At 40.5% G+C, this 23,152-nt stretch overlaps 1 protein-coding gene across 1 annotated transcript in view; it reads left to right on the forward strand.

Annotated features, from left to right (window-relative positions):
• The window catches only part of LOC136867132 (trypsin-5), a 130,812-nt gene that overhangs the window by 54,659 nt on the left and 53,001 nt on the right, over positions 1-23,152 (forward strand). The window contains exons 4-5 of the mRNA XM_068227027.1: positions 19,277-19,358; positions 22,787-22,903. Coding sequence (XP_068083128.1) covers positions 19,277-19,358; positions 22,787-22,903 — 199 coding nt within the window. The remainder of the gene's footprint in view (positions 1-19,276; positions 19,359-22,786; positions 22,904-23,152) is intronic.

Raw genomic sequence — 23,152 nt, forward strand, 5'->3', positions numbered from 1 at the left:
GTACTCTAAGTCCGTGGCATCAAATGCACATTACGTCCCCAATTAAACAAATTTTACAGTATCTAATAACACTCAGGTTATTACCGGATGAAAATTTCAACTAAATCCAACATTTAACGTTATCCCTTGCCGAGAAATACAATCTCAATTCCACGCGTAACACATTCTCCATGTCCTGTTATCCCAGCGGCCAACCCCTCTCAGCTGACGGCATTTCGCCCCAGTCCGCTAGACAGTTACACGAGACATCTGTCGTTCTACCTAACTGGCCTCTCTCTTTAAATCTTTAAACTCTGCCGACATAATTAAACAAATACGATATTCTAACCAACAAATTGCACGTAGATTATACTTCAAAATGCCCACAATAATTATACACGTCGCAAATTAATATCAGCGCGGATTCCTTGTATATTGCTTTGCATTCCCAACATTATAAAATCTTCCTCGGGCTTCCACAAGTACCGGCTTCATTGATAGGTCTCTAACCTGATTCACAAATCTCATCTCGACTCACACGACAAAACTAACCTCTGTTTTCCAACTCACGACTATCACCGACAAAGGAACTGGAATAAAATCCTTACTAGAATCCACGACGCCTAATAACGCTCAATGCTTTAATAATAAATAACTTGGCATAAAATTATATCGTATTTTAATAACTGGATTTTCACGAAAATGACTGAAAAATTCTACTAGATCTTTTTATTGTCAGTGAGACACAGTTTAAATGAGCCTAGAAAAACATTTCACTCTGTGACCAAATTCATCACACTATACTCTCAAACGACAGCGCGCTTCCACTCGGTTGAAAATGGGTAACTATGGATTTCTTATATTATTTACGTCAAAATTTCGGACAGAAAACTTTTACGTCGAATGAACATCTTAATTTGACATCACAAAATATAGGCAATAAACATACGAAAATGACGACCTACATTGGACGTGATATCACTTCGAAACCCTATTTAATAACCGTTTTACAACATGATAAGGCACTCGCAAGACTTCAAAAATTTATCAAGTGGAAAATAAAACAAATGACTCTTTTTAGTCGTATTCTAACATTTACAAAAACCACATAGGGGTGACCACTGCGTCGTATATACCCCATTCAAATACACATTTTTAGAGATCATGAAAAAGATATAATAGGTAGTAAGATGGTAAGTCACATACCTTATGTTACGCCATCGGTCATCATTCGACTCACCAGCGACCCTGGCATTTTTATTTTGCCATTTTTACATTTCTGGCTTTACAGATCATTATATTCAGATTTCCTGGAAATAAAGCATAAAGAAAAGAAAATACCCTTCACTTGTTTTTGTTGAGCGCACACGATGGACTGTAATTAATTCCGCAAACGAATTTCTTTATCTATATAAATAAAATTGTAGGGGGTCCGCTGTCTGTAATTTCTTTTGTTTTGCCAATTTATCAGATATTTATCCGTTTTAGGTCAACTCAAGACCGAATCGGTGGTTTTTACGTTTCGTGTCTGTTTGTTTGTCTGTTTGTCTGTCTGTTTGTCTGTTTGTCTGTTCCACCATCACGTCGAAACGGCTGGATAGATCCCAACGAAACTTCATATTTAGAGTATACTCATCCCGGGGAAGGTTTCGATATGCATATCGTTTAAAAATCTTTGAATACACGGGGGGTTTATAGAAAAACCAGAATGGTTTTTCCACCATCACGTCGAAACGGCTGGATAGATCACAACCAAACTTCATATTTAGAGTACATTCATCCCGGGATAGCTTTTGATATGCATATCATTTTAAAATCTTTGAATAGACGGGGGTTTATAGGAAAACCTGAATGGTTTTTCCACCATCACTTCGAAACGGCTGGATAGATCTCAACCAAACTTCATACTTAGAGTATACTCATCCCGGGAAAGGTTTCGATATGCATATTATTTTAAAATCATTGAAGAGACGGGGGTTTATAGGAAAACCAGAATGGTTTTCCTCCATTTTCTCTTATACTATTGATCTTCTGTAAACTTAGTTTACCGTACGTGAAACGTCTCTTCATTATAAACAACTTTAGTTATGTTCATAATTTACCTTACTCTTCACATGACGGAGAAACTTACAATTTTCCGCTGGTATCATGCTCTGCATTGAGTGACCGAGAGACCGACAACGAACCTACAGGTTACCATGGCAACGTCTCTGACTGCATGCCAGCAGGGAAGTAACGTATTGCCATTTTCCTCATCGTGCTTTTAAATTCGTGGTTGTTCCTTGGGTAGAAGGCAAGAGAGGCGTCAATCGGCCTATCTGCGGGATATTGGCGGAATATCGTTGGATGTTATGACCGCCCTCGAATAGATTAAGTAATAGCACCATTAGTCATCTTCTTATTATTTGTTTACCTAAGAATCACTGGACCTAAATTTCTCCTCTGTTACCGCTTTATTATATCCATAACTCACACTAGCATAATTTATTGAGGGGCATTTGATTTTCCAATACATTCACTTGGCATTTACATATTTGTCGTTATCCGGCTGTCCTCAGTTATAATCCATTTTCTATTACTTTCAACTTTATTAACTGTAGTATTTTCTTCCTCAATTACGCCGTATGTACGCGAGTGCTACAAACTACTGGATGTATTTCCACCAAGACTCATATTTATAATACCCCTGTCCTTGATAGATTTTAGGGCAAATATTGTTTCGAAATCCCTGAACTGACCGGGGATTTATACGAAACCGAAACAGTGATTTTGCACTTCCACAAAATATACACAACCAAACTTGATGGAAATCTACCTACCTTGGTAGAAATTAATTTCTAAACGTTTTTCTCATGTGCATCATTTCGATACGAGGATTAATAAGGGAGATATCATTAACGGACCGTTTTTCTGTACAAGTCCCATCGGGCTTAACTCACGAGCGGGTGCGTGTAAAGCGTATTCCTTACAACTTGAAAACTACTGAAGACATTCGAACCAAAATTTATATTTAGCATCCACCTGTCCAAAGGTAGGTTTTAAACGTAAATAACATTTCATGTTCCGGAATGGACTGGCGGTTTATAGGGAACCGAAATGGTGATTTTACTCTTCCACAATATATACAGAACAAGACCAACCTGACTGGAAATCGACCAAACGTGATGGAATTCCACCTCTAAACCTTTTTTTCATGCGCATTTTTTTGTCAAGAGGATTAATAAGGGAGATATCATGAATGGTCAGTTTTGCAGGTTAAGTCCAGCGGACATAGCCCAAAAGGTGTTTTACATGGAGCATATTCCTTATCTATACAAATCAAATCGTAACCACTGTGTGCCTCTACATGACTATTTTGGCGAAATTTTCGTACAGATTTCCGTTTAAGGGGTAATAATGACCATCTCCATAATATTTTGTTTAGTTTCCTGAAAGTCCTACTTTTTACCCGCCTCGCCCAAAATCCAGATTGCGGCATAATCTGCCAGAAGAAAAAGAAGATAATTGAAATTTGACAAAATTATACGTTTTAGCCTGTAACGAACGGAAAACATCCTAGATCATTAAATTTTTCAGTTTTTATCCGCGAAGAATATCGAAATATGCAGGCAATTTTAATGATGGTGCGAATACAATGTAGAATACCGTAGCGAAGCACGGGTACATTCGCTAGTTTATCACATAAGAATTTACTCAGTACTTTGCCCGTCCTATCTGGTACAATTATTTCCACTCAAGAAAACTATCTCCACATGGAGTCAAGACCCCAGACACAATGGCTAAAATCTGCGGTTGAACTTAGTCTACTTTTGTTGTTTGATTTTCACAGAACAGCTCAACCCTTTGTTGTCCGCTTCGTAACACAAAATGCAGGAGAAGGAGACTTCGTCATGGCGTCAATTCTTATATATAGCAGCCACCCCCTCTCTTCGGGCATCTCCCTTTGCCGCCAAGGAAATTTCTATAAAATTTCTGACTTAACTAAACTGTAATTACAGGAGTTCTGAAGGTGACTACATACTCACTACATTTCTGGCGGTAGTGTTCATGGACATTTAAAATTTATATATGTTCAATTAATTGGATAAATGATCTCCTTTATTAGGCACTATATTTTCGACTTGGTTTGGGCACGCCATATACATGCGCTTTGAAATAGTTCACAAAAATGACTTAAGATTCTTCCGCCGTTGACACGTGCGACTGACGTCATGTATCCCAGAGCGGGGACAGAAGGTAATCACCCCCTCGTCACGTGTCAATTCCATGCTATCAAGAATCGAATTTCTTATTAAATTGACAGTTTATGCATAATATTCTTAGGGCACAAAGTTCATGGGTTCAATATCTTTGTTTCTTCGTATTATAAGCTAGCAAATATACACGTGTTTCGCTACGGTATTCTACCAAGTATACGACTGTCTGCGTAAATTACTGTACACGCAATGAGAAATACTACATTAAATTGCATATCTCTTAGTTCTATCTGAGAAGTAAAACAGGGAGGACGCCATACGTCGTTACCGACGTAAGGTATGCATTGGGAAAGTTTTGATGATGGTAGACCACATTTCCTACTGCCATTCACAATCGAGATCGGGAGTTCCTAGTACAAAGGCCAACTTGCCAACTGTGATTAAAAATTGAGATGGAGAATTTTCGTTCTAAACTGAGGCCCCTTTCCTAATGACAATCACAGTCGAGTTGGGGAGATTTGATTATAATCGAGAAATGGAGCGCTATCTAACCCATAAAGAATCAAGATACGACATAATGTCATAGGCCCAAAGTAGAACATCTCTAAAAATTGAGTTGCGATTGTCTAATCTGTTATGTGATATTGTGAGAAGGTACATATCGCCACCCGTTTCCTTATATGGAAGTAACAAGTCAGCCTTGAGGATAACGTCATCTTAGTACGGAACTTTCCTACCGTCCCCTTTATATAGGGAGATATTTTGGCTGAGAGGAGAGGGTTTAGTGTTTGAAGGCAGTGCGGCTTGTGACCTTAGTGACAAGACAAGGCACGACTCTGAATAAACCTGGCACTATTGAAAGGTAGAGAGAGTACTCCCACTGAAGGCACCCCCGAAGATGGTTTTCTGTGTGTTACCATTTTCACCCCAGGAAAATGCTGGGGCTGTACCTTAATTAAGGCCGCGGCCGCTTTCCTCTAACTCCTAGGCCTTTCATACCGCATCGTGTCCATAAGACCTATTTGTATCGGTACGACGTAAATCCACTAGAAAAAAAAAAAAGAATATTACATGTGATTATAAAGTAAAGTTTAAAACATTGGTAATTACCCAACAACTACAACAACATGAGTACATCAAGTATTCCCTGGAAATTGCTCCTTCTGGAGCGTTTTGGAATATTTCTGTATTGTTTTCTGTTTAGATTATCCATTATACGCCATGGGCTATTCTCTGTGTTTGTAATTGTGTTATTAAGCGGAAGAAAGAGAGAAAATATAAATTTCCGAAATTTTAGCTATATGTCCTGTCTGACCGTTCAAACGGCGCGTTTCCTTTCCCTCTGTGATCCGCGATAGTCCTGCAACAATTATTTTTGGCGTTTTCCCTTTGAACAAAATTAATATAAATTCCTAAACCTATTAAATGATCATCATCTCTGAAAGCTACCAGTATATGAACCTGTCAACGTTTTATTACCCAGGAATATAACATAATAATTCAAATTAAAAAATTTGCTACCCGATAATATAAAAGTATCAGACGTAAGACTTAAGAAAATTAATTTGTGTAATATAATCCTACTGATAAACAATGCAGGAATAAATGAACAAATAAATAAACAGGAACATGTTTCTACTTCTGAAACGGGAATTAATTGGTCTTTGCTTTTTCATACTGCGCTCCTCACGCCTGAGTCCCAAACTACCATTTATATCAGGGCCGACCGGTTCATCTCTAAAAATTTAAAATCAAAATACTTATATATTCCAAGTGATACTACTGGACAGAACGGGACATGCAAATGTTGGAGGGGTGAGGGCTCATTGTACTTTAAATCAAATGGGGCTGAGAGTGGGAGGCTCCATAATAGGATTGGGAAGACAACATTATCGATTACCATGGACAGGACCGACTATATGCAAGAAAACGTCAATGGAACTGTTTGGTTCTCAAATTCACAATTGAGTTAATGCAAGGTGTGTTACTGCAAAAATGTTGATCTCAAATAATGTCAACACATTTCTGGGCGCTTCCACACAAGAAAAAGACCTGGAGCTCCCGAGATTTTCACTTGAGAGAATTTCAAATAGATCATGTGGCTATTTAAAGAACAATCAAAAAGAAATAAAGAATGTTGGAGTTGAAAATGGAATCATAGACTCTGACCACTATATATCCTTAATCAAGGTAAAATTTCATTCAAAAAGGTCCAGACCAAGAATAACAAAAACCCTGCGCGTCAATCCGGAATTTCCTAAACAGAACACCAGTACTTTCATTGAAAGCATCCCTACTCACAATCCTTCGAACTAGGTAGAACTCAAAGACGTACGTTTGAAGGCATCTCAAAAACCACCCAGGAAATGCAAAGATAGGTGGTGGAATGAAATGTGCGACAAGGCCATAAGTTTTGGAATTAAAGCCAGGCAGAAATGGAATTATCATTCAACTGAACTAACATGGCAGGAATTCACCAAAGTACAGAAACAAACATAAAAATCATCAGGTCTGAGAAACGCAAATATGATCACTACAGATTGGGTAAAACTGAACTACATTTTACAAAAAACAATACATGTAACTTCCACAAAACTTTCCGAGAAGAATTTTCTAATTATCAGGCACCTGGTCTTCCCTTCAAACGCCCGAATGGAACATTAGAAACGAATAATCAAGAAAAGTGCAAATTTCTAGCAGTGTATTTCAATCATCTTTTAAACTGTGAATCCCCTAAAGAAAAACTCACCTTTGGAACACTCCTTCATCTAATCAAGATCCCTTACCTAACCGAACCCCATGGAACTACAGCCCTGAATGGCCTTAGCCTACCAAGCGACCGTAGATCAGGCCGAAAGCCTGCAGATTACGAGGTATCGCCTGATCAGCACGACGAATTCTCTCGGCCGTTATTATTGGCTTTCTAGACCGGGACCGCTATCTCACCGTCAGATAGCTTTTCAATTCTAATCACGTAGGCTGAGTGGACCTCGTATACCAATCCTCCGATCAAGGTAAAAATCCCTGTCCTGGTCGTGATTGGGATGGATTGGGTTTTGGAATGATTGAGGTGGAGGTACCATCGGTCGCAACAGGAGGAAACGATGCCTACGAAGGGATGCCTTGAACAGACGGAAGTGAGGCAAAATGGTGATTCATCGGCATATTAGAGGATTTGGTTGTATGGAAATGTCGGTGGCAGAAAGAAGAAATAGCAGTGGGGGTAGAGTAGAAACTTTGGATACTCCTACTGATATTGGGAAAGACTGGGATAGATGGCCGTTGAGTGATGTACAGGTAGTGCGATTGGTGAGATAGGTAGCAAAGACTCGGATCAAAGGCCTGGTTAAAATCGAAGGTAATAAGAAATTTTTCTACTACTACTTCTACTACTTCTACTACTTCTACTACTTCTACTACTACTACTACCTACCACTACTTCTTCTACTACTACTACTAAAATGTTTTAATTCCTACCCTGAAGGGGGAGGCGGGGGTCTTAGACGTCTCAGGCGGGGAGATTTGTGACTGTGAAGGAGATGATCGGAGAAGATGAGGGGGTTGGTAGTCATGGCCTATACTAGAAACTGTCCCGGCATTCGCCTTAGAGCAGGAGAATGGAAAACCACGGAAAATCGTTCTCAGGACAGCTGACCGTTGGGGCCAGCCCTGTCCCATCCCTCGAATGCCACGGTAGAGTCGTGGCCACCCCGCCTCTGCTCGGTTGGCCGGTCAGAGTGCAGAGCTGTTGGACCACGGACCAGCCGGGTCCACTTGCGGGCCGAGATCCACTCTGCATCTACCGACCTAAAATTTTGTTCTGAAATACCTGAATTTTGTTTCTTGTAGATTTTGGAAATGGCTTTTTAATGCCGGTCCGGGGACATGTTCGGCTTGCCAGGTGCAGGTCTTTTGATTTAACCACATTGGTGACCTGCGCATCGTGATGTGGATGAAATGATGATCAAGTCAACACATGCACCGAGCCCCCAGGCCAGAGGAATTAACCAATGATAGTTAAAATTCCCGACCTGCCGGTAATCGAACACGCAACCCCTGTGGCCAAAGGCCTGCACGCTAACCATTTAGACAAGGAGGCGGACTTTTTTCTCAATTACGCTTGTCAGTTCCTTATTGTTTACGATTGCTGGACACTCCTAATAGTGAGATGCCTGCGAATACTACAGATAGTGGATCATGTGGAGTGTGAGATTGCATGTGAACATGCCGTTCACCAAGTCAACTACATCCTTTTGAAATTTGGGTAATGGATATTCTTTAAAAATTGTATTTAACTCATTTTTAAGGACGGTTTCCCCCATTGTATTCTAGCTATTTCTCCCTTCTTCTCCTTCAAGAGTTTTCGGCGATTATCAAGCAAAGATGAATGTAATTCTGGTTGTTCGACGTTTTCAAAGTAATGATTTCACTTGGTTGTTAAATTCTTGTGGATTGGGAAGCTCCTTTTAAAACGATGCTTACTTGTATTGTCTATGTTTTATGGTGTTATCTACATCGTATGAAGAATTGTTCAAACACCAATCTTACGCCAAAGGTGTATCCTCACACCAGTTGTTGTTGTTGTTGTTGCTTTTGTAAATAGTATATGAGTGTTTCCAAAGAGGATTCTCGTCTTTATTGCGTGTAATCTTAATGCATTTTCCTATTTCATCTGCAAATAGTATGGAAATCTCATTTAGCCAAGTACCTTCTGAATTACAATAGAACTTCTTGAATACTGTGGAATTGCCTATTCACCGAACACCTATCAGCTGGAATAAGATCTACACGCGCCGAAAGGTAGTTCAGTGAAACGTTACATAAGGTTGTTGTACCTCGTACTTCGTATCGATTACCAAGTATCAATCAAACGTAACACAACTAATTTAGAAACACACGTTTTATGATAATTTAACGGACGTGTTTGTTGCTCTGGAGGTCAGGAAGATTGAATTAGTGTATAAACAAGGGAAACTGAAGTAATAGATGGTATTAGTGATCATGAAGCTGTTCTTGTCGTAGTTAAAAGTAAATGGATAGAAAGGAAGGTCTTAAAAGTAGGACAGTTAGGCAGTACCACATGGCTGATAAAGCAGGCATGAGGCAGTTTCTAAAAAGTAACTATGATCGGTGGAAAACGGTAAATAAAAATGTAAACAGACTCTGGGATGGGTTTAAAGATATTGTTGAGGAATGTGAAAACAGGTTTGTACTTGTAAGGGTGGTAAGGAATGGTAAAGATAATAGATAAGTAAAGATACTAAGAAGGAGGTGCAGACTGGACAGAAACAGAGTTAGAAATGGCTGTGGAAGTAAGGAGAAATTGAAGGAACTTACTAGAAAATTGAATCTAGAAAAGAAGGCAGCTAAGAATAACATGATGGCAGGCATAATTGGCAGTCATACATATTTTAGTGAAAATGGAAGGGTATGTATAGGTATTTTAAGGCAGAAACAGGTTACAAGAAGGACATTCCAGGAATAATTAATGAACAAGGGGAGTGTGTATGTGAGGATCTTCAAAAGGCAGAAGTATTCAGTCAGCAGTATGTAAAGATTGTTGGTTACAAGGATAATGTCGAGATAGAGGAGGAGACTAAGGCCAAAGAAGTATTAAAATTTACATATGATAACAATGACATTTACAATAAGATACACAAGTTGAAAACTAGAAAAGGGGCTGGAATTGGTCAGATTTCTGGGGATATACAAAAGACAATGGGTTGGGATATAGTACCATATCTGAAGTACCTATCTCATTATTGTTTGGTCGGAGGAGCTATACCAGATGAATGGAGAATTGCTATTGTAGCCCCTGTGTATGAAGGAGAGGGTGATAGACATAAAGCTGAAAATTACAGGCCAGTAAGTTTGACATGCATTGTATGTAAGCTCTGGGAAGAGGGGAGAAAATTCTCCTAAATAAATTTACAGTTTACCGCCTATAATCTCAGCCACCCTACCGCAACAATGACATTTTTCAACTAATCAGATGTCGGATTATATTAGACATGTTTGTGAAATGAATAACTGGATCAATAAAAGGCAGTTCGGTTTTAGGAAATGTTATTCCACTGAAGCTCAACTTGTAGGATTCCAGCAAGATATAGTAGATATCTTGGATTCCGGAGGTTAAATGGACTGTATCGCGATTGACCTGTCTAAAGCATTTGATAGGGTGGATCATGGGAGACTACTGGCAAAAATGAGTGCAATTGGATTAGACAAAAGAGTGACTGAATGGGTTGCTACATTTCTAGAAAATAGATCTCAGAGAATTAGAGTAGGTGAAGCTTTATCTGACCCTGTAATAATTAAGAAGGGAATTCCTCAACGCAGTATTATCGCACCTTTATGTTTTCTTATATACACTGACTGACAGAGCAAATGCAACACCAAGAAGGAGTGGTCAGAACTTTATGCCAATTGCAGGGTAGACTGACGTCACTGAGGTATGCTCATGATGTGAAATGCGCCGCTGTGCTGCGCACGTAGCGAACGATAAATGGGACACGGCGTTGGCGAATGGCCCACTTCGTACCGTGATTTCTCAGCCGACAGTCATTGTAGAACGTGTTGTCGTGTGCCACAGGACACGTGTATAGCTAAGAATGCCAGGCCGCCGTCAACGGAGGCATTTCCAGCAGACAGACGACTTTACGAGGGGTATGGTGATCGGGCTGAGAAAGGCAAATCGCAAAATGTAGTGAGATGGACAGATGGACACATGTTGATAAACGGAGTTAAAAGACAGGTTGTGAGTTTCACAAATAGGAAAAGTCCTCTCAGTTTTAATTACTGCGTTGATGGGGTGAAAGTTCCTTTTGGGTGTTAATATAGGGAAAGACCTTCATTGGGGTAATCACATATATGAGATTGTAAATAAAGGGTACAGATCTCTGCACACGGTTATGAGGGTGTTTAGGGGTTGTAGTAAGGATGTAAAGGAGAGGGCATATAGGTCTCTGGTAAGACCCCAACTAGAGTATGGTTCCAGTGTATGGGACAATCACCAGGATTACCTGATTCAAGAACTGGAAAAAGTCCAAAGAAAAGCAGCTCGATTTGTTCTGGGTGATTTCCGACAAAAGAGTAGCTTACAAAAATGTTGCAAAGTTTGGGTTGGGAAGAACTGAGAGAAATAAGAAGAGCTGCTCGACTAAGTGGTATGCTCCGAGCTGTCAGCGGAGAGGTGGCGTGGAATGTCATTAGTAGACGAATAAATTTGAATGGCGTTTATAAAAGTAGTAAAGATCACAATATGTAGATAAAGTTGGAATTCAAGAAGACAAACTGGGGCAAATATTCATTTATAGGAAGGGGAGTTAGGGATTGGAATAACTTACCAAGGGAGACGTTCAATAAATTTCCAATTTTTTTGACATCATTTAGGAAACGTCTAGGAAAACAACAGATAGGGAATCTGCCACCTGGGCGACTGCCCTAAATGCAGATCAGTATTGATTAAAGAGGTGAGTTATACATGCTGGAAAATTTATTTTTCGTGTAGTCTGAGGGATTACTTGGCTTTTTTAATCACACCAGAAAAGGTGTATTTTCATGTTCGGTCGTATCTGTAATATAGGAGAACGTATCAGCTTTCACTCACTGCTTGACTTTGATAATGACAAAGCAAGTGATTTTTTCCTGGACGTATTGGTATGAGACGGAGTTCATTCAGTCTTGTTAGGTCAATTGAGGTGATATGGAAGGGTTGCGTTCATGAATACGATACATGACATAGGCCTACCTGAATTAGGCACCGTTAAGGCTGTTATTGCAGATCCGCTGCACCATAAATGAATATTTAAATACAAAGAACATGATTCAAAGGGCAGAAGGCCTGAAAATGAAACAAAAAATATAACCATCAGATTTCTTTCAAAATTATACGGAGCAAGTTAGCACTGAAATTACACAGGTTTCACCTGCGACAGGTGAACCCTAAATATCCTCTCGGTGGCTGGATTCCTTAGTAACAACGTCACCGGGGTAAGGAAATCTAAAATAATGCACGGCCCATGAAATCTGGGGGCAAGCTTGCCCGCGGAAACAAAATTCTTGACCATAACCTGGTCGCCTACCTTCAAATGGGTGGGTCTCCGTCCACGATCATATCTTTCCCTAACCTTTTCATGAGACACTTTAAGATTGGCCTTAGCCTTCTTCCAAAGATATTTAATGTTATCCGGATCTATTGTCTCAGGTAGAATATCACTCAGAGACCAAAGGTTAGAGAGCGGCGTGTTGAGAACAAACTTGAACATCAAAGAAGCTGGAGTAAATTTATGGGATTCATGAACCGCCGAATTCAAAGCAAAAGCTAACCAATGCAGGGATGTGTCCCACCTAGAATGATCTTCATGATGATAGGCAATAAGAGCCGACCTCAGATTACGATTGACCCGTTCAGCCAGAGATGGTTGAGGATAGTAAGCAGAAGTTGTTACATGAGAGATAGATAGATCAAAACAAAATTTACGGAAAAGATTTGAAGTGAAAGCTTTAGCGTTATCGGACACGATATATTGACAAGGACCAAAAGAAGCAAAGATAGAATGTAAACAGGAAATGGTGGACTGAGCGGTAGCCAGCTTAGTCGGAAATAACCACGAAAATCGGGTGAAGCCATCTACACACACAAGGATAAACTTGTTGGCATTCCCCTTTGACTGGGGGAAGGGTCCGACGTAGTCGATATACAAACGTTCCATTGGGCGCGATGCTTGATGAGAAGACAATAGGCCTACCTTGGTGGACATGGTTGGTTTACTAAGCAAGCAAGATTTACAAGCTTTAACTAGTTCACGAATTTCACCGTCCATATCTTTCCAAATAAACAACTCCCGGATCTTTTCACGGGTTTTGAGGATACCTAAATGCCCCCCTAATGGGGTCTCATGATAGTACTTGAAGATCATGGGCACAAGAACGGCTGGAACCACCACCTTCATCTTCTTATCATGCCTCGACGGGCAACATAAAACACCATTCCTCAGCACATAAGGGACAACATGTTCCCCAGAAAGAAAGGGTTTCCATGATAGGGGCCAGCGTCGGATCTTCAGATCCCTAAACAATATGGGAGCATCAGTTAAAATGGCATTAACCTCAGGTCGTATGGAGTCGGGAGGTGAAGAACTATCGACCAGTTCATGAGTCTCTACATCATTGGAAAACATACGGCTGAGTCCGTCTGCGACAACATTTTCAGTACCTGTGATATGCCTAACGTCAAACTGGTAGGCAGAAATCCTGATGGCCCACCGGGCTATACGACCAGTACGACGCGGCCTACCTAAGACCCAACTTAAGGCTTGGTTATCGGTCTCCAAGTCGAATTTGACATGTTCCAGATAGAGACGGAACTTTTCTAAAGCAAATAAGACTGCCAAACCCTCAAGTTCATTGATGGAATACTTGGCTTCTTGAGCCGAAAGTGTCCTAGATGCGTAGGCGATGGGTCGCCTCCCTAGTTCAGTCTCTTGAAAAGGACTGCTGCCACCGCTGACGACGACGCGTCGGTTTGGACGATGAATTTCTTAGAGAAATCGGGTATAGCGAGGACAGGGGCATTACAGAGAGCTAATCTGAGGTCTTCGAAGGCGGCTTGTTGAGAAGGCCCCCACTCAAATTTGACGCCTTTCCTACGAAGAAGGTTCAAGGGCGCCACTCTATTGGCGAAATTTGGAATACATTTCCTGAACAAATTCACCATACCCATGAACCTAGCAATACCTTTGATGTCCTTGGGAGGCTTGAAATCACGGATGGCCTCTGTTCTAGAGTGATCGACTGCAACACCATCGCGCGACGAAGGCGATTGAGAACTTCTCGCAGATGATCTAGGTGTTCTTCGAAGGTCTCCGAAAATACGACATCATCAAGATAGTGGTACAAGTACTCAAACTTGATGTCGGAGAAGACCCTGTCTAGCAGTCTAGTGAGTACAGCTGCTCCCGTGGGGAGCCCAAAAGGCACGCGGTTGTATTCGTACAAGTTCCAATCTTTGGCAAAAGCTGTCAGGTGTTTAGATTCCTCTGCTAATGGTATCTGGTTATAAGCCTGGTTGAGGTCCAAGATGGTGAAGAACTTAGCTTTTCGAAACCATGAAAAAGAAGAATGAAGGTCTGGAAGGGGCACAGATTGTAACACCACCTTCCGATTGAGAGTCCTATAATCAATCACAGGCCTGAAGCCGCCTTGGGGTTTCGGGACAAGGAAAATAGGCGATGAATACGCCGACTTTGAGGGCCGAATAATACCATCTTTTAACATTTGATCGATGATCTCCTTCAAAGTTTTCATTTTAGGAGGAGACAGCCTATAAGGCGGAAACCGGACTGGAATCGAATCCGTAATCTCAGTCTTGTATTCAATAAGGTCAGTAACACCAAGATTATCAGAAAACACCTCTGGAAATGACTGACACAACTTACGAATTCTATCAGCCTGCTCCTCAGGTAGTTGTCTAAGATCTAACAACATCTCATCCTGGGTAGGCGAAACAGATGAGCATGACATAGAACTCCATTTAAGTAAAGGGATTTTACAATTAGAAGCAAATTTGAATGTGCACGACTTGCTCTGAAGATCGAGCACTAGACCGGTATGGGACATGAAGTCGGCTCCTAATATAATGGGGCAAGACAAGTGCTTTGCCACAAACAATTTAAATTTCCAAGTAAATTTAGAAACACGAATTTTGGCATTTAAGGAACCTAAAATTTCTAATGGAGAAGAATTATTCGAAACATATTGAACCGAAGACGAGCAAAGATCAGGAAGTTTACAAATAGATTTTAATTTGGAATACCATTCAGCCGAAATAATTGAACAAACACTGCCTGAATCTAAAAGAGCAGTTACAGGCTCATTATTCAATTCAATTTTCAGAAAAGGAACAGGTGCGGGGATATCCGCCGCAATCCTAAGACATTCTTTGGGACCTTCAAAATATAAATTTGAAGACTGAGTTTTCCCTGAAATTTCGACTTGTTTACTTGGGGCTGAGCCTCGGGAAGATGGGTTCGCCGACTCAACCGAAGCCAGTAGTCACTTATTATTATTGGCATTGGTGGAAGTTGCATCAGAAGTTGAGCAGGAGGGGGTGCTATTCGAATTTCGGCAATTCTTGGCAATATGTGAAAACGACCCGCATTTAAAGCAGCCTTGGGATGAACTTGCTCCATTCCTTGTCCCACTAGACTTGATCAATGGACATGTATTGTGAAGATGGTCAGGCGACCCGCAAGCGTAACATTTACGGGGTGTGACGGGTCGGCGAGGTGGAGGCCGAAAACTACTAGAGGATGGAGGGAGATCTCTCGCGACACGCGAGGTATCGGCGTATCGAACCCCTTTGGCTGAGACAGCCATAGCCTCTAACTCGGCAAAAGTTTGCGGACGCGACGCAAAACACAAGTATGATCGGTATGATGGAGAAATACCTTCCACTATGGCCTGAACAATTTGATCTTCGAGAAAATGAAGGCCAAATACACTAGTGTAGAATTTGATGTCTTGTATGAAGTCTGCCAGGTTTTCAACAAGTCGCTGCACTCTATAATAATACTTCTGAGTTAGAGATGACCTAGCTCGAGCTGGAATAAAATTAGCTAACAGATGGGCGTGGAAGTCTTCTATGGATGACTGTTCAGCAATTGCCCTAACTATTTTGTCCGATAGAACGCCAATAGAATACGGGTAAATAATCTGAAGGATTCGACACGGAGAAAGAGAAAAATCAAGGGCATGATCTTGGAACTCACTAAAAACCTTAAGAATGAAATTACGTCACTGGTAGAGTTAACAGAAAACTTAGAAATACCCCTGAGCAACATTGCTAATGGATGCGGCAAACTACTGAACCCGGGTGACATAGTAGGAAGGGGCCTAAGTGGCGGAGAAGCAGATTCAGAAGGAGCATTATTTAACACGAAGGGTGGAATGGACGTGCGACGATCGGACACAGTTTCTACTGGGGCAGATGTTCGTTGTGTAGCCTCCGCAGTACTACTCCTTTCCTCTTTAGAGGAATCCTCCCCACTTACAATATTTACTACCATAGGCTGGTCGACTTTAGGAATAGCAGATCCAGATAACAACTGGCTAACTTTACTAGAAATTTTAGACAAGCTTTCGGCAAGGGCGCTAGCTTCCTTACCCTGAACGTCATTTAACTTCAGAGAGAATAGATCACACGCCTTATTATAAAAGTGGTACAACCTGGCCTGTACTCTTTTGAGTTGATTAGGAGATGGATCACTTACTTCAAAAAAACTAACTACAGATGCTAGCTCAGTAGTATTACCATTGATCGTGGAGAGAGCGTCGTCAATCTCTTTTTCACCCAAAGTCGGGATGGTAACAGGCAAATCAAGGGAATCTTTTAACTTATTGGTGTCTATCGCAACCGTGCCTCCAGATTGAACATTTCTAATGGTTAATTCATAGATTAATTCCTCCTTGCGCAAGTAGCCGGGGTGGAGGACTTCGCGAGAGCCGGACATGATGACAAAAGATTAACAGTTTTGAAAATTGTTAGAGTTCGAAAGCAAAGCAATGTTTAGCCGTCAAAACGGGCTAAATTGTAACCCATTCAACCACGCTCTGCTACCACTTGTTACAAAGTTATCCGTGGTAGTTAGAGGTGAAAGAAGGTGCGGGCGGGAATAGGTCTCAACTTACGAAATTAAAGTTAATTTAAAACTTTAACAAAGGTTATATTTTCTTTTCAAACTCAACAAATAACAAATATAACAGGTACCCAGTAGCAAATCAACAAATTAACAAATTACGGTTCATTACAAAATTTGGGCTTCGAGCCCCAAGTTTACTTTCTGAGCTCTCAACTCGCAATCACAATTGCTAAAGGGCAGAAAACCCCTAAGTACAAGGAGCACTTGCTCCTAATTACAATGTTGAGGAAAAGAGCAGACCCGCTCCCAATTTTACAAGCCTATCAAAGGCTACAACAAACTTCATTCCTAACTGCCCTCAAGGCACACATGCAGTGAAACAGGGGTATCTTGTACCCAATCTACAGGGCTTTCACATGAAGAAAACAAAACTTTGGGTTAATTAACTGGCCCCAAAACCAAATTGACTGGAGGCGTAGCTTGCACTCCTAATACACTTTAAAACCTACTTGGCACTAGGCCGCATACACAAGGGCTAATCCCATACTAAGGAGGTGACTCGATAAGAAAACTTATTTACATTACGAAGAGAAGAAAAACGGTAATGAAAACGTAGTCACTTCAAAACAATATGAGTGGGAGATCGAGGGGGTTAGGCACTCTCTATCCCAATTTGTACTTAAAGATACGGAATTTACCAAATGTCTTTTACATTTTTAAAGGTAGGTTACATGAAAGTTTCGAACCTGCCCCGAGGGTTAAACTGCTGAGCTAGCAAGAAATAAAGTTATTAAGCGGCCATTACCTTGTGGAAGAACTGCTGCCCGAAGAAAGAGGCGCTACCCGCCCCCTGCTACATAATCACACACTAAGCAATATGTCGATGAAGTGGAGCAGCCATGAACCTCAGCAGTTTTATACCCACAAGGAAGCTTCGAGACCTTTCATGAAATAAAAGTGCCACATCCCTGCCCTTTATTGGCTAACATCAAAAGTTACACACAGCATGAACAAGAAACCTAGGATTGGAGGAAAATTAATTAAGAAAATTCGGGATTGGCTGAATTCAAAACTGGCGGCAACAGAGATCAATGTAGCCAACCAAAAGAAAGAAAGAAAGAAAGAAATTTCACAAAGAACAAACTTACGGATACAAAATTTTCTTCATAAACAGTTCGTTCACTTCGCACCAGCGTGCACAGTTATAGTTTTTGTGTAGTGACATCTAGAAGAGAATGTCCACACTTCTTGCTATAGAGCAAACAAACACAAATCGACATAGACACAGTTCAGAACACTTCAAAATTTACAGTAGTGACATCTTCCAAGAAACCTTTGAATTAATACAGATTGTCGAAGTTCAGGTTTCCTCCAGTAGAGGGATTCCAACTGGCGCAATATTTGAATTCGCGGCGTGGAGGTGTACCGCCCGGTACAATAATAATAATAATAATAATAATAATAATAATAATAATAATAATAATAATAATAATAATAATAATAATAATAATGCAATACAATATCATGTGGTTATTGTTAGTCTGCTGAATCCCTTGTAAAACAGACCATCCGACGAGGGTGAGTTTTATCTGCCCTGTACGGAAAACTGCGTGGTACTCAGGTGGAGGATAGTATTGTGTGTGGTGTATAATTTGCAGGGATGTTAGGGACAGCATAAACACCCTAACGTTGAACGGAAGAATTCACTATTTAAGTTTAAAATCTTCAATGCAACCTAGAATCGGATCCGGGGCCCTTTGAACAGAAGGCTTGTAACTCGTGTTGGCATTGTGTTAAAGTTCACTCTCATCCTCTCGTTGCCTTCTCGGATGGCCTGTCTCAAAAATACAAGTTACAAGTGACTTGTACTGACTTTTTTTCTAAAACTCGAGTTTCTAAAATTGAGTAATGTATTTTCCTGTGTAGTCTGAGTGCAAAATAAAATTATTAAAGGGTACAATATTTTAGCTTCTTTTGAAATTTATTTTGTTTTCATTCGTTTGCTCATGTTATTGAAATTAAGAACAACCCGCCATTTACTTGACAGGGCAGTAGCCAGCACTGAAAGTTCGGCATAACCGCTCCTATGCAATCCAATTTACGCACCCTATGTAGGAGGGGGGGAGAACTTTACAGAATACTACGTGAAGTAACTTATGACCGAGCTCGATAGCTGCAGTCGCTTAAGTGCGGCCAGTATTCGGGAGATAGTGGGTTTGAACCCCACTGTCGGCAGCCCTGAAAATGGTTCTCCGTGGTTTCCCATTTTCACATCAGGCAAATGCTGGGGCTGCACCTTAATTAAGGCCACGACCGCTTCCTTCCCAGTCCTAGCTCTTTCCTCTCCCATCGTCGCCGTAAGACGTATCTGTGTCGGTGCGACGTAAAGGCAATAGTAAAAAGAAACTTATGTCAGAGTGAAAGATTAACGTTAATTTTATTTTGTTTCTTTCCTCCAAGGGTTCGACCTGGTGAAATCTTTTTAGAAGAGCTCGGCACCGTGGCTGATATAACACTCCACTATGATTTGGCCCTCATCAAGGTAAGCTGTACGCTAAACTGATATTCCTACACATAATGCAACGGAAAATCTCTAAACGATGTCTTACACTGATTACTAGATTACAATAATGATTTAGCTTAGATTAAAAATCCTGTCAGTACTGCAGCGTACCGTAGGTAGAAAGGACCACCCAGGACGATCGCTCCATATCATGTCTGAAACTTCCGACTAAGCTCAAATGGGTAGAGAGTGGGTTAGACTGTCGAGGGTAGAATAAAAGCCGAAGTTCACCCTTATAACTACGTATAATGACCGGAATAATGAAGGCTTGTTGAATGAGAAATACAATTAAAGGTTAAGATGGATTCATTCCTGAAAATAACCGATCCGTACTAACTCAGTTAAAATTAAACAAATTAAATTGGCCTCAAGTCTGCTCCAAAATATAATCTGCAAATCACAAGAAAATAATTAAATTGAAGTCAAAGTAACTCAAAGAAATACAAACTCGGATATAGTTCCAAACTGATCACAAAATTGAAATTACATCGGGGTATCGACCCAAATCAAACTATACAAAAATCAGAGTTTTATTTACACATGGAGACACGACACTAAGTTTGCGTATTAACATAAGTATGATCCTGCATCCGTTAATTCTGATGTCGAGTGGCCTAACCACTGCGTTCGTTAACGTACATTTCATGAATTTATGATATACGAATAAATACTAGTGAATCAAAAACCACCCTTTATTTACATCCGTAATTACGGTCATACAATTCAAATACTATACACTGGTACAAGGTTGGCAGAATATCTCCCATCCAAAAACACGGATTCTACATGTGAGATCCGGCTCACGGCAATGATATAGTCAGAACTAGAAAACCAAAAATCATCAAACAGCATACGGGCTGTGTCCCCAATAAAAACAAGACAATATAAATATAAACACACAGCATGAACAAGACACTCCTGAAATAAAACAATGGCATAATATCACAACAAAAAGTAAAGAAGGCAACGGGAAACATTCCCGTCTCATCCAGCTGCACATGAGCGTAACACAGCGCCCACCGTCGTATCTCCTTCTCACACTACATGCTTGGCTAACAGCTGTAAACGTCAAATGCAGATCAACACACTGAACTTGGTTTGCTGTTTGGGGGCTAGTCTTACTACGGAAACGACCTTTCCCATCACACAGGGCTGATATTATCTTATCTGATTGCACTACTCGCTAGAGAAACTCACCATTCATTAGCCGCTCCTGGGCTCACATTAATACATACAGCGGGGAGACTAACAATTCTCTCAAATACACATAATATTCTCACTGCCGTGCATTCCAATGAATATCAATCCCCTTTCAAATACTGGGCTCACTCTGGCCTCTCACATTAAATTCAACATTGTCCATCGTGTACGCCGCACGAGCCCTTTCAAAAAAAAAATTCAGCCTCCATTTCAATATCATCAAACGTGCAACGTCACAAGCCCTTCATCCCTGTTATCCATGGTCCAACACCCTGCTCAACCTTCCCCCAGACACGTTTCCAATCTCTTTCATTGACCCTGCATTAATCAATGGCGTACACGCAACACATATCATCTTGTAGACACTGAAAAACATACGTTTGAAATGAATAATTTTGAAATGAAATTAACCTTAACGCAGCAGGCGTAAGTTATTTGATGATTTCTTCTAGCTAAACCTTCACAAGCATCACAAATGGAATAACATACATACCACTATACAAAACACACCGAAAAATACATATAAAGATAAACCTACAGTTCACTTGGATCCCAACTATCTAACTAAATACACAGAAAATCAAAGCAAACATATGCAATCCAACCCTGTCCATATATTTACATTTAACTATATACAAATGAGCAAATGCCTTCTGGCCGAAAATTACATTGAAACACTCTAATTCTCACTAGCATTTAATGTATATCATAAATCATGCATTAAAAAGACATCAAGAACTTAACTTCAGAAGCCTTACGACACACCTAGCGGTTCACATCTTCACTGTGTCCTGCCTCCTTACTCCATCATCATCACATGTGGCACACGCAGGCAAGTCCCTGCTTCTCCTCCAGTTGATGCCATCTTCTTATCAAACTCGTTCCTCTAGATCTGAAAAGTATGTCGAAGGTTAGTTCCTCTTCATCGCTAAGCGTGCTCGGTGCACAGCATCGAACAAACACAGGCTCTATATATATAACTTAGCCGTAGTACGAATTGTTTGTATTAGCACACCGTACGTTTAAGATATAAAGTACTTTAAGCTTCAATGCTCGTCCTAGGTAGCGCCACAATTTCATACGGAACGCACTCGTACAGTTTCCCTCACGCGTCCGCGACCAGACCGATGATAATAATCATAAGGGTCCGTCGCATTTTATTATCAGTCTGCGATTTTATAGTTACTATTTACATTGTTAATGCGCGTAAATAATGTCATCCCGCACTTGACAAAGGAATACAATTAATTTAAGGACGGCATGGTATCACTTATTCAAGATACAGCACACTGTTTCTGATATGCCTGACCGCACAAAGAAAGTCTATCCACGTGGAAACCGTCTCGTACAACTGTCACCACGCACAGTCAAAGAAAGGCAAATGAAGGAGAACTTTTCACCTTGTGGCGAGCTTATATATCCAACACCAGGTTCGTTAGCTCAGGGGAATCCCGTAATGTTTGAAAAGATAGCCAATCAGCGATCTATCCCTGCTCAACGGCACTGTATATATAGTATATATATAGACCTGCTCGTCCAGCCGCGAGAAAACGACGCCCAAGTTACCATTCTGGTCTGAATTAGTTCTGACTGCGTGGTGGTCTGCTATGATTGCCCTTACCATGAGGCGCAACGTTGTAAACTTTTATGGCTGTTGGTATTGTGTTCATAGCCATGGAACCCCCAGTTTTACGTGATATCGGAACATCATGAATGTGACATGTTTTTGAAGACTCTTACATGCATTAGTCGGTATCGAACAGTGGTCAACTAGGTGAGAAGTTATAAAATTGTCACTTTATTAATACACCTTACTGAACCTGCTCTAAGAGTATGGGAGCATTCAACTGACAACAAAAGCCAACATCACAGTTCCACTAACACATCAAGGATCAAAGATTACTGCAAAATTTCCGATACGATCACCTACCGTCACAAAATCTTACAATGCGAAATCTATCAAATGGATTTAATTGAGGGCATGAGTCCTCTTGGCGGAATGATAGCATACGCACTCCAGTTTGAAAATTAGGTACAGTACAGTGGTATTACAAGAGGTGTCAATGAAACTCGACCATAAACAGTCTTGAAATGACTGTATATACGACTCCGTAGTAATCGTATGTTGTAATTATGTCTAAACTAAAAATATATTTCATCATTATTGAAATATTTCACAAAACTTATGGTTAATTTGGTTGTTACAGTTGACCAATCCCGGTCCTTATTTTCATAGAATGAAGTCTGTAGCCCTTCCTGATCTTGATGAAGACTTGAACTTGTCAAACAACACCGAAGCAACCATCTTTGGATTATATATGGAGGTAAGAAGACGTTTCAAACTGTGTATATAGAGGTAATCATAGCACCTGGTTACATTAATGTGTCCTAATTATATTTTAACGCTCTGTACACAAAGTAATATAAACGCTTTCAGATGAAGGATATTTATTAGCTGAGTATTACAAAACTGTTATTTCCCTCTGACTTTAAATTTATCATCTATTTCTATCTCAAATTCTCTTAATCATTTGGATCCTCGGCTGAATGGCCAGCCTCGTAGCCTTCGATTC

Source organism: Anabrus simplex, chromosome 3 (genome assembly GCF_040414725.1).
Source record: "Anabrus simplex isolate iqAnaSimp1 chromosome 3, ASM4041472v1, whole genome shotgun sequence".
Taxonomy (NCBI): Eukaryota; Metazoa; Arthropoda; class Insecta; order Orthoptera; family Tettigoniidae; genus Anabrus; species Anabrus simplex.